The sequence below is a fragment of the Balaenoptera musculus genome, chromosome 5 (assembly GCF_009873245.2).
Source record: "Balaenoptera musculus isolate JJ_BM4_2016_0621 chromosome 5, mBalMus1.pri.v3, whole genome shotgun sequence".
Taxonomy (NCBI): domain Eukaryota; kingdom Metazoa; phylum Chordata; class Mammalia; order Artiodactyla; family Balaenopteridae; genus Balaenoptera; species Balaenoptera musculus.
Window position 1 is genome coordinate 78875412 of NC_045789.1, and position 18260 is coordinate 78893671.

Below are 18260 nucleotides of genomic sequence, written 5' to 3' on the forward strand. Positions count from 1 at the left end.
GAAGACATACTTCAAATTGGGACACTTTGAATCTCACTTATTGCTGAGATACCAAAAAAAAAAGGTCAGCTTCAGCTTTAAGCCACATCGTTTTTGAAGCCACAGAGAGCAAAGAGCCAGTGGAGCTTAGAGTAATTTCCAGAATTAGAGAGAAAATAGGCACCATTTAAAAATCAATGAGATCTATATTAATTTATAAGTAAACAGAGACTCTTACTTCAAGTCAAGTCTATCACAGGACTCCTGGGCCAGAAATTCCCACAAAACCCATTCCTGAATTTCCCCCACACCTCATCTTTACATGCACACTGTTCGATATTATTCTGCCTCAAGGAAAGGAGTTAGAAAGGAAAAAGGGTTGAATCAATACAAAAGAAATGGCTGTGATGACAACTCCCCCAAAGCTCTTTTTCTCTCTTCTCTCACACAGTTGTTTTCTCTCTGTGTTCTTCTTTTTCTTCCTTTTCTCTTTCTCTCCTTTTATCTCTTCTGTCTCACCCATCCCCTCACTTCTCCCACATCTCCTGCCACCTTTCATAGTCACTCACCCTGTTTGTCTTTCTCAGCATCATCATATATTCATTCATTCACTACATATTTATTGAAAGCCCTTGATATACCAGGCACTATTCTAGGCTCAAGGGTACACAGCAAGAAAGACACAGTCACTGCCCTAATGGAATTTACATTCCAGTGAAGAACATAAATATAGGAATGAAAAGTATATAAACAAATAAATAAGTAAAGTAATTTCAAGTTGTGGTAAGATTTATAATGGAAATAAAAGATCACTAGATAAATATAAAGATAAGAGGTAAGCAGGGTATGTCATCTGGATCTAAGGTTCTTAACCACTTTTGTGCCATGGTCCCTTTTTGACTTTGGTGAAGCTTATTGATTCCTTCCCAGCATAGTCTTTTAAATATATAAAATAGAATAACTGGAATTATAAATAAGACAGTTATGCTGGAATATAGTCTATCCACACATCTCTTGGGGGTCCACTGACCCCACGTTAGATTCTCTGTAGGACAACATAGAGTTTGGGTATTATTTAAAGTGGAATAGGAGGTAATTACAAAGTTTTAATCAGGGGAGTAATAAAGCATGACTTATATTTTTAAAAGATCACTGTTATTACTCTATGGAAATATTGATACATTCCATTTCACATGGCTAATAGTGAAAACAGAGGAATATTTAGGAGGCAACAACACTGGTGTAGGAAAGAGATGATCCTAGCTTGAACTCAGCTATACAAATTATGGAGAAGACTATTTCTAAAAGTGTCACTTAGGGTCTGCCCATTAAGGAATGTGCATGCCCTAAAAAGAGAAGAAACAGACTGGAAAGAAAGAAGTAAATAAGTCCTTTTTCTCTTCCTTCTTTTCCAAAGCTTCCTCTCAGTTCTTTGAAGATTTCCTTAGTAAAACATGCTTAGTGGACTCCTTCTGAAGCTTGTGGCTGATAGCCCATAGCATATGCAAAAAGATTTCTTGATACTTACTTGAAGCAAATATGTTTCCAGTAAACCTTAAAAGGAGTTGTTCTCCTTCTTTCACTTGGAAATGGCGAGATGGCTCTGGAGGACCACTACACGCTTCCAAGTGCAAGTTCCTAAGCACCTGATGTAAATCTTTAGAAGGCACCACTAAAATAATGATTCTATGTGGGTTGTCTTTCTGGTGATAAAGTACAATGCAAACAGTGGTGCTGAGCATGGCTTCCTCCAAAGACTTCACAAAAGAAACCAAATAGCTATTGTCCACAATGGAAGATGGTTGAAGCACTATAAACCTGCGTGGAAGAAAGAAGGAGTAACCTGAGGGAAAGAGCCAGTTTCAAAAATATCAAGAATAACTAATAACACCCCCCAAAAGCCATTATTAACCAAACCTCCTTTAAAAATCAAGCATTCTGATGACTAATTGATTAAATTCATAAATGACTTGAATGAAACTCTTGGCAGTCAGGAAACCAGCTTAAACAAATCAAGTTCTAAAACAGATGCCCATAAACAAAGAAGTCATCCAGCCCCAGCTTAGCTCTAAATATGGCAGCATATTTTAAATTATATTTTAACTAGCATTACCAAAGAGTATTACTTCAAAAAGAGAAAGATGATCGAGATAATCTGTTTACTATCAATAGGACAAAAAATATATGTCATTATTAAGTGAGGATTGAAATATTCATCTCTGTCACTGTGTGATAAGAGTTGTTATGGTGGACGCTGTATGGGTTGAATTGCGTCCCCTTCACCCAAGTCCTGTGTTGGAGGCCAAATCCCCAGCACCTCAGAATGCAACCTTATTTGAAGATATGGTCTTTACAGAGGTAATCAAATCAGTGTGAGGTCATTAGAGTACACCCTAATCCAGTATGACTGGTGTCATAAAAAAAGAAATTTGCACACAAATACGCATACAGAGAGAATGCCATGTGAACACAAAATGAGCCATCTATAAGCCAAGGAAAGAGGCCTGGGACAGATCCCTCAGAGTCCTCAGAGGAATAAACCTTGCTAACACCTTGATTTTGGACTTCTAGCATCCAGAAATGTGAGACAATACATTTCTGTTGTTTAAGCCACTGAGTTTGTAATACTTTATGATGGCAGCCTAGCAAACTAATTCAAATCCCTCTTCCTGGTCTGACCCACCCGTTGCCCAACTGTTCTCCAGAAAATTGCTCTACAAGAGCCCCCTCCCCCAGAACAGCCCCACATCCACAGACAAAGACTAACTGATGCAAGAGTGTAAAGCCAGCCTCCTTGGTACTCACACTTCAGAGCTCCCCTGAGGTATCAGGCTGAGGTAAAACTTCAGCTCAAGCCATAGTTTCTCCCACTTCTTCCCTTACCCTCCCTGCTTTCTTTCATCACTCTACAGGAGTCCCCTGGGAGCCCTCTCTCAAAGAATCACTTGCATTCTCATCTTAGACTCTTTTTCTAGGGAACTGACCCAAGACAATTATAGATGTAAGCGCTTCCTTTATGAGATAAAGGCTATCTTTGGACATGTGATTGCCCTCTCTTTATGAGTGTCTACTTCTCAGGAACCTTAACATGTCTAACTCTTCTCATAATGAGCTGTCTAGAAAACATGGAAATGAGAAAGCAAAATGAGGACACTGGAATAACAAATTCAGTTTATATATACATAGGAGATAAGCATGATATGAATGGTTAATTACTATCTCCATGGAATTTCAGAAATGAAGGTGCTATTTTAAAACTATTTTGGAGTTAGAAGAAAGCTGTAAAAATAAATTTAAGTTAAGAGTGCTTTCCAACAACACCTATTAAACTATCATGAATGAAATTACAGATAGCGTATTCTTGTCAGGCCTAGTTTGCATTTTAAGCACACCCTAAAGGACTATTCATATTTCTATTTGAGGAATAAAAAGTCTAATCCTATGATTCTACTTCTGTAAACATCAATTATGAACCATCAGGATATAATATCATCAATAGTTATTGTTTACTGTTGTATTACCTCTCTAAATGTTCACACAATTCAAATGATATCAAGCCACTTTGCACGGTTCTCACCACGACACCATCAAGCACAAACCAACCACTATCTCGGCTTCTGAATCCCAATAATTTCAAAGATTCACAAGCATTGTTCCCAGGTTTTCTTATGGAAGTGCTTTTTGTCCTATATCCAGAAGCAGAAGAGAAATTGGTAAAATTTGTGGAGCATAAATCATATTTAATGCATTCATTATTTCATTAAGTGAATAATCAAATAACAATTCATTAAGTATATGGTATGTGCCAGTAATTATGCTGTGAACCAGGAACACAAAGATAAGATATATATTGCCCTTGCTCGACAGAAGCTCACAGTGTTACAGTATTAAACAATCACAGGACAAGGTGATCTGTGTGGTAATGAAGAGAATGTACAGAGTGGTTTAACAGCAGAAGGAAGGTGTTCAGGAAAGCTTGCAAAGTGAAAATGCTAGTATTGAAGATGAGCTTTGGAGAATGAGAAACATTTTACTACTGGCAAAAGAGTTAAGGGAATATCCCAAGTCAATAAATTCACTGATGTAAACTGATGCTTTAGGATAGCCAAGTCTCGTGGTACAGCAACCATAGACTCTGGAGCAATACTGCCTACTTCCAAATTCTGAGTGGCTCTGCCTCTTATTAACTGTATGACCATGAACAAGTTATTTACCTCCCTATATTTCAGTCTTCTTATCTATAATATGAGTATAATAATACCATCCACCTCATAGGATTAAATGAGTTAAAATTTGTAAAGCACTTAAAATTGTAGTAAGGATAAATGGTATTGATATTCTCATCCTAATTCCTACAGCAGACGTGGCTAATTAGCTTACTTGTACAATTCTCCTTGCTAACCTGCCCCACCCCAAAGCCTTAAAAGAGGCAGCTGTATATACTATGTGATACTTTCCCCCAACCAGAGCTGATTTCGCTAACAGTAGATCAACTTCTAACACCCAGCCAATTTGATTTCTTTCTTTGAAATTTGACTAAGAAAAAGGCCCAGAGATTGTAACTTATTGTCCTTTGGCTGTAGTGCCCTGGGCTATGAATATGAATAAGCAGAGAGATTATTAAGAAAGGAAAAACAGAGCAGATGCTAAGAGAGAAAAGGAAAAAAACCAAGGTGAAAGAATTAGGGTAGTTTTAGAGATGGAAAAAGAGTTTAGAGAAAGCAGAGAGTACCTATTGTAGCCTTACAATAAACTCTTCTTAAATTCACTTAAATGGGTATCTGTTCCTCAAAGCTACAGAAAGAAAAATACTTGATACTGAATATCTTGCTGGAAAAAGGAAAACAAAACCTGGTCTAATGATGCTAAAACCCACAAGGGGGACAGAACCATTCTAGCTAGGTACTAAAGAATGAAGATGTAAGTGTGAATCCCACATCTTTATTTGTGAATAGGATTAGTTACGGGTTTAAAACCATTTTAGTTTCACAGGTTGAGCTGTCCTATAAATCATAAATTAGGAACTGAACTAGATTTAAAATGTCTACTTTGAAAACTTTAGACTGTGTTGATCAACCAGATTAAAATCAAGAAGATAGGGGAAAATATAACAGTTTTTGGCTTTTGGTTTATAAACACAAATACGGTAAAATTTTTAACACTTGGAAGTTAATAATCGATTAACACAGGAAGATATACTCATACTGAATCCAGAACTTTGGTCATTTACTAGAAATTGACTTAATTATGTGTAATAAATTTTTTTTTCTGATAATAACTCCTACTTTTTTCCTAATAATAGTCTGTTTTCTGTGAAAACCTACATGTTTTCAGCTGCGGTGGGGCTGACCCTACTCCCAGGTCTAGGTGGGTGTATGACCTGAGCCAATTCGTACATTTGGCATTCATCAGTGCTGTTTTCAAAATACCCAATTTCCCCCTACCATTCTGAGCACATGATAGAGTTTCACTTCCTTGTCCCCTATGGTTGAGTGGGGCCATGTGACTTGTTCTCGTTAATGAATAGTGAACAATGTCATTTTGTCATTTCCAGGCTAAGCATTTAATTACTAGTGTGGGTCTATCCAAAGCTCTTTCTTCTGCCAACATGACAGCAACCAAACAGTGGTTGCCCTTCAGCTTAAGTCTAGGAGTGAGACGACCAAGCCTGTCTTTGATGAATCAGGTTTGTGTTACCATGCCATAAACTAGGCTAGCCTGCCTTGTACAGCACATCTTCCTTTTGGTTTTAGTGATCTGTACAGTGATGGGTTTGTGACAGATTTGGAGTAAGAATAAGAGCCAGGGCTTTTATGTATACTCATGGGGAAAAGAAGTTTCCTCTTTTCTACTGAACTTGGAGTTTTGAAGACATAGCAATATTACCAGCATGAGGAATAAGCACGTTAGAGGATGGAAGTGGCACAGAGGAAGCAGAAAGAGAAGAGAGACTGGGTTTTTCCTGGTCCAAGAGAAATATTACAATAAAAATATCCCAGATTTGTAATTTATGTGGACCAAAGAATTCCTTTTTTCTTAAGAACTTTGGGTTTGTTTTTCTGTCACTTAAAATCAAAAAAGTCCTTAATCATATTAAGGTCAAATTTAAACTATTTTTTTTACAGTTGAGATATAATTGACATGTAACTTTGTGCAAGTTTAATATGTACAATGTGATGGTTTGATACTTGCATATACAATGTGATGATTTGATACTTGTATATATTGAAAATTATTACCACAGTTAGGTTAGTTAGCACATCTATCACTTAAAATTTAGACTTTAATATGATAATAGATACAGCACATATTGAAATTAAAAAATTTAGTGACATCCTTATTTATCCCAGCTGTTCTTAATAGCACTGCAACTAAACACCTTTTTTTAAATACATACTATTAGCAAACTTTGACAACTAGTATTGCCAGGTAGTGAATAGCCCTTGATTATACTCCACAAAAGATGACATTTTGATGTACTAATAGTTCCGTAAAACATAATCAACCTTTATTAAATCAACTTGTTTATTCAAGAATAACTGACTTTGCTATTTCTTGAGTTCAAGGCTCTTTCAATGTCCAAAATTCCAGGCATTAAGGGAATTATGATTGGCCCATTTGGGGTCAAATATTCAAATATAATGAACAGGGACATTGAAGAACACGGAAGCTCCTTTAGATCCACCAGGATAGAAAATATAATTTCCAGAATTTCTGGTATAATTATCCAGAAATAAAATAGCAGGATAAACAAACCAGCAAGTGTCTTCCCCAGGCTGCCTTTTTCAAGTCTAAGAGTGTCCTGATGCATCATTCCCAGGTACAGGCCATAGTGCCACACAATTAAGATTTTTCCCTGAGATAAAAAAGATTGTTCCAAGGTACCTCAATATTTTGTCTCTGCAAGTAGAAATAGACATTACAGGGAACTTTTCAAGGATAGTTTCTTTTCTTGTTTTTTAGACTATATATTTTTAAAATTTTTACTGGAGTATAGTTGCTTTACAATGTTGTGTTAGTTTCTACTGTACAGCAAAGTGAATCAGCTGTATGTATACATATATCCCCTCTTTTTTGGATTTCTTTCCCATTTAGGTCACCACAGAGCATTCAGTAGAGTTCCCTGTGCTATAGAGTAGGCTCTCATTAGTTATCTATTTTATACATGGTATCAGTAGTGTATACATGTCAATCCAAATCTCCCAATTCATCCCACACCCCCTTCCCCCTTGGTATCCATACATTTGTGCTCTACATCTGTGTCTCTATTTCTGCTTTGTAAATAGGATCTCTGTACCTTCCTCTCAATTTTGCTATGAACCTAAAACTGACTAAAAATATAGTCTAAACCACTAATCCATCTCACTGATGACATATGATGTGGATCATCTTTTCAAATGCTTATCTGCCAACTGTACATCTTCTTTGGTGAGGTATCTGTTAAGGTTTTTGGCCTATTTTTGAATCAGGTCTTTGTTTTTTTATTGTCAAGTCTTAGGAGTTCTTTGTAAATTTTGGATAAGCGTCCTTTATCAGATACGTCTTTTGCAAATATTTTCTCCCAGTTTGTGGCTCACCTTCTCATTCTCTTGACATTGTCTTTCCCGGAGCAGAAGTTTCTAATTTTATGAAGTCCAGCATATCAATTATTTCTTTCATGGACTATGCCTTTGATGTTGTATCTAAAAAGTCATTGCCATACCCAAGATCATTTAGATTTTCATCTATGTTATCTTCTAGGAGTTTTATAGTTTTCTGTTTTACATTTATGTCTACATTCTACTTTGAGTTAACTTTTGTGAAGGGTATAAGATTTGTGTATAGATTCTTTTTTTTTTTTTTTGCATGTGGATGTTCACTTGTTCCACTGTCTTTGCTCCATTGTATTGCCTTTTCTCCTTTGTCAAAGATCAGTTGACTATATTTATGTGGATCTATTTATGGACTCTTTATTCTGTTCCATTGATCTATGTGTCTATTCTTTTGTCATCAATACCACACTGTCTTGATTACCGTAGCTTTATAGTAAGTCTTGAAGCCAGGTAGTGTCAGTCCTCCAATGTGGTCTTCTCCTTCAATATTCTGTTGGCTATTCTGAGTAATAGTTTCTTTTTGATTTGGAAATTAAATTAAATTCTTCCTCACTTGGCTTTCCAATCCACAGGTAACATTATACATTCTTAAGTACAAAAGTATATAATAAATTAAAAATATTTCTAGTATACTACCTCCAAATTTAATAAATATGAAAAATCATATTTGCTCAGTAAGCACTTACCTCAAAATTTTGCTGAAATCATTTCATTCTATTAAATGAGATTAACCTGTGTTGACAACATAGTACTGGCTGATCAGTACAAAGACAAATATGGTGTGTGTGGTTTTACTTTTTATAAAATTACCATTTCTTAATGTAAAACATGGTGATTATAGTTGATAACACTGTTATATAGTTGAAATTTGCTAAGAGAAGAGAGTAGAATTTAAATGTTCTCACCAAAAATTTTTTAAAAAGATTAATATGTGAGGTGATGAATGTGTAAATTAGCTAGATGGGAGGAATCTTTGCAGTGTATCCATATATAAAATCTCCATGATGTATGCTTTAAATATCTTACAATTTTCTTTGTTAATTATACCTCAGTAAAACTAAAAAGTAAATAATTAAAATGACTTTTTTAGGTGGAATCTTTTAAATATTATAAATTAAATATACAAGACACAAGATTATAAATAACAAATTGACACTAAGTAATCTAAGTTCTCTATCTCCCTAAGGCTAAACAACTAAATCCTGATAAATATGCTTTCTAATTTTTTTTTTTTTTTTTTTTTTTTGGCTTGCAATAAGCAGGAGGAATCTTAAGGGAATGTCCCAAATTCCCCTCCAAAACATCTGTGAAGCCAGGGTCGAATATCAGGAGGCAAACAGCCAGGAATTATGGGATTACTATGAGGACAAATTCCTTTCCAATAACTTAGATACAGGAGAATAAAACTGTAACTGATAATCAAGTGAGCAAAACAAGGAGCTGTGATCCTTGAGATCCTCACCATAAAAGGTGAACTTGAGAACTTGACCAAGACTCTCAAAGAGGTTGAAGTAGTCCCAGGTAAGTAGCACCTGGTTCTCAGCATAGACAAATAAATAGCATCTGGAGGAAAGCAGCTCCATTTACACCTGCAGAAATCTCATATATACATAATCACAAACAAAAGTCCCCAAACATATAAAGAGATGAATACCATGAATGACAGCCAGCAGAAGTAACAGGCAACACCCTCAAAAACTGCAGGTATCAGAATTAGTAGTTACAGAATGAAAAAACAACTATATATGAAAAGTTTAATAAGATAAAGGACAGTATCATAAAAATAAGCAGTCAGCAAGAGACTATCGAGAATGATGAGGGAAATCTGAATATGAGCTAAATAGAACCTTAAGATATAAAAAATATAATTGCTGAAAACAAAAAGTCAATGATAGATTAAAAGTACATTTTAAAGTATACAATATTTGTGGCAATTGAACTGAAATGTGAAAAAATTATACAGAATATAGTATACAGAGACAGGAATATGGAAAATGTTAAAGAGAAGAAAAGAAATATGGAATTTAGAAAGATATGGCCTAATATACATCTCATTGGAAATCCAGAAGAATGGAGTACATAAAATGGAGGTGAGGCAATATTTGATTAAAAAACATATAAGAATTTTTCAGAAATGTGAAAATGCTGTATGATAGCACTTATATGTGGAATCTAAAAAAAAAAAACAAACTAGTGAATAAAACAAAAAAGAAGCAGACTAACGGATATAGAGAAGAAACCAGTGGGGAGAGGGAAGGGGGGAGGGACAAAGTAGGGGTAGGGGAAAAAAGGGTTATTATGGGATTATATGAAATCATGTGTGTGAAACTTTTTAAAATTGTAAAGCACTATAGAATTTTTAAAAATCTTTCATTTACATAAGTAAATAAAGTCCTTCAAAAACACAAATGAATAAGTAGTTAAACGAAGGTCTAAAAGCAATAAAATTTATTTTTTAAATCTAAAAAAAAGGGCTTCCCTGGTGGCGCAGTGGTTGAGAATCCGCCTGCCAATGCAGGGCACATGGGTTCGAGCCCTGGTCTGGGAAGATCCCACATGCCGCGGAGCAACTGGGCCCGTGAGCCACAACTACTGAGCCTGCGCGTCTGGAGCCTGTGCTCCGCAACAAGAGAGGCCGCGATAGTGAGAGGCCCGCGCACCACGATGAAGAGTGGCCCCCACTTGCCACAACTAGAGAAAGCCCTCACACAGAGGCGAAGACCCAACACAGCCAAAAATAAATAAATTAATTAATTTAAAAAAAAAATCTAAAAAAAAGATGTAAATCCACTTATTCAGAAAGAATAATGTATTCAGAAAAAGTGTTTAAAATTTACATCTAGATACATCATAGAAAAATTCAGAAATCCAAGTACAAAGAAAAGATATTAAAAGCAGCCAGCAAGATAAAGCAGATCACCCAAAAAGTTATGAAAATAAAATTCACTGAGATCTTCATGGCATCGATAATAAAGTCCATGAACAGTGGCATAATATCCCCAAAGAAATGAGGAAAAAATCAATATAAATCAAGGATCTTAAGCCAGATCGGTAGCTGGTCTCCAAAGATACTAACCATACCTCTCAATATTCATGCCACTGTGTAGCACTCTCCCACAATGAACTAGAGACAGTTCTGAGACTGGCTTCAATCAATAGAATATTTCAGAAATGGTGATCTGATAACCCCAGGCTTAAAAATTAAGAAAGCCTGGCAGCGTCTGCTTTTGTACTTTTGAAAGCCCTGATTCTCCATGTCAGTAGTCCAGCTATTCTTCTGGAAAGAGCCCATGACAGAAAGAGGCCATAAGGAGAAGTCAGGTGGAAAGAAAGAGACCCTGAGACTACCTGGAGAGAGAACGAGGCCCAGCCATTTCAGCATACCAGCGGATTCTAGGCTTCCAGCCACCACTGCCAGGGCTCCAGACATGTGAATAAACCCATCTTGGACTTCCCAGCCTCAGCACCATCTTACTGCAATGCATAACAGACCCTAAGCAAGATAAACCAAAGAACAATCCAACTGAGACCCCAAACAACCCACAGAATCAGGAGAACTAGTAAAATGGCTGTTGTTTGGAATAGTTTGATATGAAGAAATAGATAACTGAAACACACAGCAAAATTCTATTTCAAGAAAAACAATACACAAACAAATGCTCATGGATTAGAAGAATTAATATTCAATACTACCCAAGGTGATCTATAGATTCAATACAATCCCTATCAAAATCCCAATGGTGCTCTTTATAGAAATTGAAAAAAATTTTCTAAAATTCATATAGAACCAAAAAAGACCCTGAGTAAGCAATCTTGAGTAAGAACAAAGCTGGGGGCATCATATGTCCTGATTTCAAAATATATCACAAAGCTACAGTAACAACAGTATGGTACTGGCATAAAAACAGACATAAAGACCAATGGAACAGAATCGAGAGCCTAGAAATAAATCCACACATCTATAGCCAACTGATTTTCTACAAGAATACCAAGAACACACAATGGGGAAAGGCTACCCTATTCAATAAATGGTTTGGGGAAAACTGGATATTCATATGCAGAATGAAATTGGACTTATCTCACACCACATGCAAAAATTAACTCAAAATGGATTAAATACATAAACATGCTGACTGGAAGGAAAATCAAAACTTTCATTGCTTCAAGTTGATGCAAGAGTTTACATAGAAAACTTGAAGGAATTCTCAAAAACAAATATTAGAAATAATGAGAAGGTTTAGAAAGGCGGCTGGCTTCAATACCACTGTAGAAAAATCTAATGCATTCATATATATATATTTATATGAGAAAACAAAAATTTTGCATACCATTTATAATAGCAGTTAAAATTATAAGGTATCTAGGAATAAGCCTAGCAAAGTGTGTGTAGTACATATGTGGGACTTTGATAACACTTCATTGAAAGACATTATAAAACTACACAAATTGAAGCATACATTATAGGTAACAGATTTAAAGACTTAATATGCTAAAGATGTCATTTTTCTCCAAATTGACCCATACATCAGAGGAAATTACTAGCAAAATCCCAGAGTTTGTTCTTGCGGACCTTAACGAACTGATTCTATTTTATATGAATGGGAAAGTTTCAAGAAAAACAGAAACAAAAATTCTCCTGAATAAAAAGAATATGATATGGCTTACCTATCAGATATTGACTTTTTAATTATAAAGCCTTAATAACTATGACGGTGTTAGATTGGCTCAGAACTATGTAAAAAGACTGACCAATGGGACAGCTCAGAAGAAGAAACTTGTTATGTGACAGAGGAGACTTTGCAGAATGTTAGAGAAAGAAAGAATCGTTCAATAAATCATGCTGGTAAAATGTTATCCACATGGGAAAAAAAGAATTCCTACCTCACACTGTATATAAAAGTCAATTTCAGATGGATCAAAGACTTACTTGAAATTCAAACCTTTAAAATTATAAGATAATAAAGAGGACCATTTTTATAATTTAGGAGATATAAGTATTTTAGGACTGAGCAAAAAGCACTGATCATTAAAGAAAAACATGATAAATCTGTCACATAAATATAAAAATACAGGCCACAAACTGACAAAGGATTAACATTGAGACCATAAACAATCCTACAAATCAACGTAAAAAGTTCAAAAATGAGCAAAGAAATTAAGATACCTCATATATAAGAAAACACAAATGTCTAACAAAAGCCATTATGAAAGGTGTCACCTTCATTGTAATCAGAGCATTGCAGATTAAAACCACATGAGATCCATTTTACACCTATTAAATTTTCCAAATTACAAAATCTGACAATATACAAGGCTAGAAAAGATAAAAAGCAATAGTGGGAGCATGAAATTTAGTTCTACCAGTTCGTAAAACTTGTAAAATTGTACATGTGCCTACCCTATGACTGAACATGACTTCTAGGTAGATACTCTAAAGAAGTGCTTACACAAATACACTTTGAGTGAAGAATAATCATAATAGTACTATTCGTTTTAGCAAAAAAATTGAAACTACCCAAATGTCCATCAGTAAGAACACTGATAAATAAAATACTAAGTTATTCAATAGAATATTATATAGAAGTGAAAATGAACTTTACACAATTATAAATGGTAAAGCAAGACTATAAGACTATACACATTAGGGTACCATTTTTACAAACGGTAAGCACAAACAAAACCAAACAAGGTATTGTATAGTGATGAATAAAAATATATTGATAAAACTAAAAAATAAAAGCAAAGGAATGATTCATAATTTCCTAGTAGTGGTTAACTTTGGTGAAGATGAAGAGCAATTAGGGTAGCGAGGTAAGGGATGGGATGGGGAGAGATAAGTAAGAAGATGTAATTGTATTGATAATATCTAATTTCTTAAGTTATGTGGTAGCTTTACCAGTTTCGCCATTTTATTATTTTTTGCAATATAATGCATATATTGTACAAATATTCTTGTGTATGACTCACATATTACATTTTAATAAGATGATCTTAAAACCAATAGCATTATATAGAAATGGCATTTTTCATGCAAAAAATTTCCCATCTAACTCTCTAAAATATTTCTTGCATAATATGGAATAAGTTTCCATTTAATAAATTAATTTCTCCTTTCATTACTGTCAAGAAATCTTTTCTGGCTCATAATTAAATAACTCTCATCTTTTCCCCAGAAATCATTCACACATGAAGGAATGAACTGCAACAAAGACCTTTTATTCTTTATATTCAAACTATGTTTTGGCCTCAAATTGTTTTTATCTTTTTTATCTTCTGAGGTGTGGATTGCTTCATTGTGTTTCTATTTCCACAGAAAATGTTCAACTGGCTTTCACCCTTTGATGAAAGAATGTTAAATAAATAGTTCATATAGGTTCTCATTTAATTGCTTTATGCTACACTGGATGGGGAAAATGCACCACCCATGTCTAGCACTAATAGCAACAGAGCATATTATAACTTATCAATTTAGTATTGTCAGAAAGTATAGAAAATTAATGACACAATTTACTTTTCCACAAATTTACTCATTAATTTATTTAATTCACCTAATTCAACGTAGCACTGACTATGTTATAATTATGCTGAATGATGATAAATGGAAAAGGGAATTTAATAACACTATGGTGTGATTTAGGATGTACAAAAGAATAGGGCTGGCACAAAGAGAGGAGTGGTCAATCCCTCCTGGAGATCAGAGACTGTCTTGACAGATAAGGAAAGAGCTGAGCTTCAACTTATAGAATAAATGAGAGTTCTTCAGCTAAACATGGTAGAAAAAGCGAAGAGATCATGTACTAAGGCAAAGAAATTGAGAAGACAAAAGAAATTGACACTGGCTAGTTGAATTGATGACAAATGGCAATCTTAGAATGCTGGATGAAATGTCACACACACACACACACACACACACACAAGCTGGAGGAACTCAAAAGCTGGAAAGAAAATCCCCTAGATCTGGGAAAAAAAATCTCAAAAAGCTAGAATCCTCTTTCCTCCCTTGGGAACATGAGGGACTGATTCTATGAATCCTCCCACCCTCATCAGCCTGCTCTCCCCAACCAACCATGCACACACACCAGATGTGTGCGGTCTAGAGTCTAACGTGTACTCAGGCACATTAGATACAGCCTCCAGCTGTCAGCTGGAACTAACTCAGTCAAAAAACTGGAATCCCCAAAGGGCAGCACTGGCTATGAAATGAGAAACAACAAAAACAACCAAAATCCCTTTGAACGCTAGCTCAAGAAAGCAACAAAGAAGCACACAGAAGCTGCTCTGGGTGGAAGGGAAGGGGAGAAGAAAAGCTGATCTGATCAAAAATTATAATCAATACTCAGAAATGAATTTCTAAGGCTAAGAGTCATAGAATGGAATTAGTATGATAGTTTACTAGATTAACCATGGTAATAGATAACATAGTTAATATCATGCTCATAGGTGATAGAATAATCTGAATGAAACTTAAAAAAAAAAGTGTTTATAATGATTAAAGGAATAAAAGAAGAAATAGGAAGCATAATGAAAAAACGGAGTACCTTGGAAAAAGTTTTCTTAAGACCTTTAAAACATAGCAATAGCCTTTTAGAAATGAGAATTTTAATTAATAAAATGAACAGCTTAAACAATTGACAGTAAAATTGGTAAAATATATAATAAATCTAAGGAAACCTCTGCAAATACAGCATATAAAGTATTAAAAATATTTAAGATTAAGGTGGACAACAGAATAAATTATGTTTAACCCATTTATATTTATTTAACTGATGATTTTATTTATATAATATTTTCTCTTTAATGTCACCATGCTGTTTTCTTGTTTTCTTTCTGTTGCCACTTTGCCATATGAATTTTTACTTTTTCTTTTGCTTTTATATTATTTATATTCAATGCCAGATATTTGAAAATAAGAATTACTCTCCTATTCTTGATCTCTTAAATTTTATTTTATCCTTAGCTCATTAATTTTATCTATTTATTTCGTTAAGAACCAGTGAGTAGTACATTTCGTGAGCCCTTGTATTAAAAAAAAAAAAGAAAAACTTGTTTGTTAGGTGAAAACCCTAATTCCACAACATCTTCCCTTCAAATCTTTGATGGCTTTAGTCCATTTTTCCTTGATATTTCATGCTGCAAAGAATGAGCCTAGGGCTAGACTGATTTTATTCCTTCTTAATCTGTTTGTGCTGAATGGATGCTTATAGAATTACGTTTTATTTAAATGTACATTTCAATTTGCCATGTTTTATCTAAGTATAGGGGTTTTTTTCGTAAATTTTGAAATCAACACTTTCTAACTCAAGGTTTTAATCAACATCAGAAAATCACATTTCCATGCCTTTGATTGTTGTTTCTTGTATGATTGTTTTGGTCTCTTTCAATGGTACTTATAATTATTAGGTTACATCACTTCAGATGAGTCCTTATCATAGCTTGGTGACTTTTCATCTGAGCTTTTTATCTTTGTATCTCATCCTGTTGTTCTTCATTCTTTTCCTGGTCTATCCTGATGGCTTTCTGTTTCTTAGAAATTTTGTTTATTGAATACTACTTAAACTTACAAAATAGATTTCTATAAAATCCTCCAGGTAACTGTAATTCTCATTATTCAAATTACTGTGAAATGTCAGGATGATATTCTCTTTCCTTATTTCTATAGTTTGTTTTTTGTTATTTTTGTTCTTCTTTTGAAGTCTTGGTACTGATTGGTATTGATTTTTTTTCCTTAAGACATCATGGAGGACTTGGGCTTTTTCTTATTCTTGAATGAATATTTTTCTGCCAACTTTCAATTTGGTTGCTGTTTGAATCTCTTTCTTAGATCTAGAGGGCAGATCCATGTGCATAATTTCTAAACCAATTTTCAGTGTCTAGTCATTTTTACTGAGTATAATTTCTCTGGACGAAGGTGTAACCTTCTCCTATCTGTGCTGACTGGATTTCCAATGCTTTGAGTCGACTAAGTGTATGAAAATGTGCCACACTCAGCATGCATATCTTTTAGGGATCTTATCGCCTCTGCCATTATCCCTATACTTTTGGCAATTTCATTTTTGACAATGCAATACACTGCCTCTAATTTCTCTCCACATTCTGCCCTGTTGTTTCTGAGGGATATGGAAATACAGCAAAGGAGAGGCAAAGAAACACTGATCTAGTCACTTCCACAAATGATATCTGTGTATTACAGGGATACATTTTTATTCTCATTGGTATATATAGACTATGGGATCAACAATCAGGGGCAGGCAAATTGGTTTTCTATTATCTTTCTGTCAAATAGAGCTGCTTTGTTTTATGATGTAAAGTACATGTCAGGTACAAATTATTTTTATTAATCCTTTGCAATCTACTCTATAGACAGTAGAAATACTAGATTCTAGCAATAGGTTACCAGTCAGAATCAATTTTTAGAGTAAAGCTCTCATCTTTAATATATATATGTATATATACATATAAAATGTATATGTATATGAAGTACATATATCTATATATTTTAGGGGCTTTTGAAAGAGAATGTCTTAATCTGTTAGACTAATACATTTAAATAGGAAGCTCCAGGATATTTCTGGTTTTAAATCTTACCTTACCATGATATACAGGAACATGGATTAACTCAGTGCAAATTGGGAGATACATATATATCCCAAGAAGCAAAAGCAGGTACAAATGGATCGTATCTATATTTCTATGTTGTCTCTCACTTACCTAATACTAGGGAAAGTTTAACTTCGTCTCCTAGCCACAACCCAATGTTCTACTATTGTCAGTTTCCTAAATTAGAAACAGTGGTAAAGAGCAAATAATCCACTTCTCGATTTCTAGTCTTGCAGCCTCAAACTAAATAAATGATGGCTACGTAGAGTCATGATTAGGAATAGGGTTATGTTGAGTCCAGACCAAGCTTGCACACTTCTCACGTACAGTCCTTCCTTGGTATCCAGATGCAAAAGATTGATTCTAGGACCCCCAGAGGTACCAAAATCTGTGGATGCTCAAGTCTCTTATGTAAAATGGTGTAGTCTTTGCATATAACCTACACACATCTTCCCATATACTTTAATCATCTCAAGATTACTTACAATACTTAATACAATGTAAATGGTATATAAATAGTTGCCAGTGCATGGCAAATTCAAGTTTTGCTTTCAGGAACTTGCTAGAATTTTTAAAAAATATTATCAACCCACAGTAGGTTGAATCCTCAGATGTGGAACCTGGGGATAACTGTACAAGTTCTTAATCTCATTGAGTTTCAGACTTCTCACTGATAAACTGAAGGTAGGGTGGTGGGGAGATTGTACATAAGGAACCTGGCAAATAGTAACTTCTCGATTAATAATAGTTTTTATTTCTTTCTGAACTTGTTTCTCCCTCTGATGTTTTTTCAAAGAAAAGAAATTTCCCTTCAGAACCAAAGAATAGAAAGGTTCCCTTCTACCTTTCTTATTAGGAAAAAAAAGTTAAGTATTAAATGAAAAGACAGAAAATAAGATCAGGGTTACTATTATTCAGTGTATCCTATTTGTTGTTAGCATTTCATTTCTGATTTCATTTCTGGCTGGTAACTCAATATGTATATTAGTCTTATTTGTGGGGATCTTTTTTAATTATAAAAATTAGGAGAGAAAGGAAACTGCCTATATGGCAAATATAGACTCAAATTTAATTTATTTTTAAAAAGATCAG

At 34.5% G+C, this 18260-nt stretch overlaps 1 protein-coding gene across 1 annotated transcript in view; it reads right to left on the reverse strand.

The window, feature by feature from the left end:
* The window catches only part of DTHD1 (death domain containing 1), a 72317-nt gene that overhangs the window by 42690 nt on the left and 11367 nt on the right, over nt 1-18260 (reverse strand). Inside the window, exons 6-7 of the mRNA XM_036853210.1 lie at nt 3501-3665; nt 1508-1797 (exon numbers count right to left, since the gene is read on the reverse strand). Coding sequence (XP_036709105.1) covers nt 1508-1797; nt 3501-3665 — 455 coding nt within the window. The remainder of the gene's footprint in view (nt 1-1507; nt 1798-3500; nt 3666-18260) is intronic.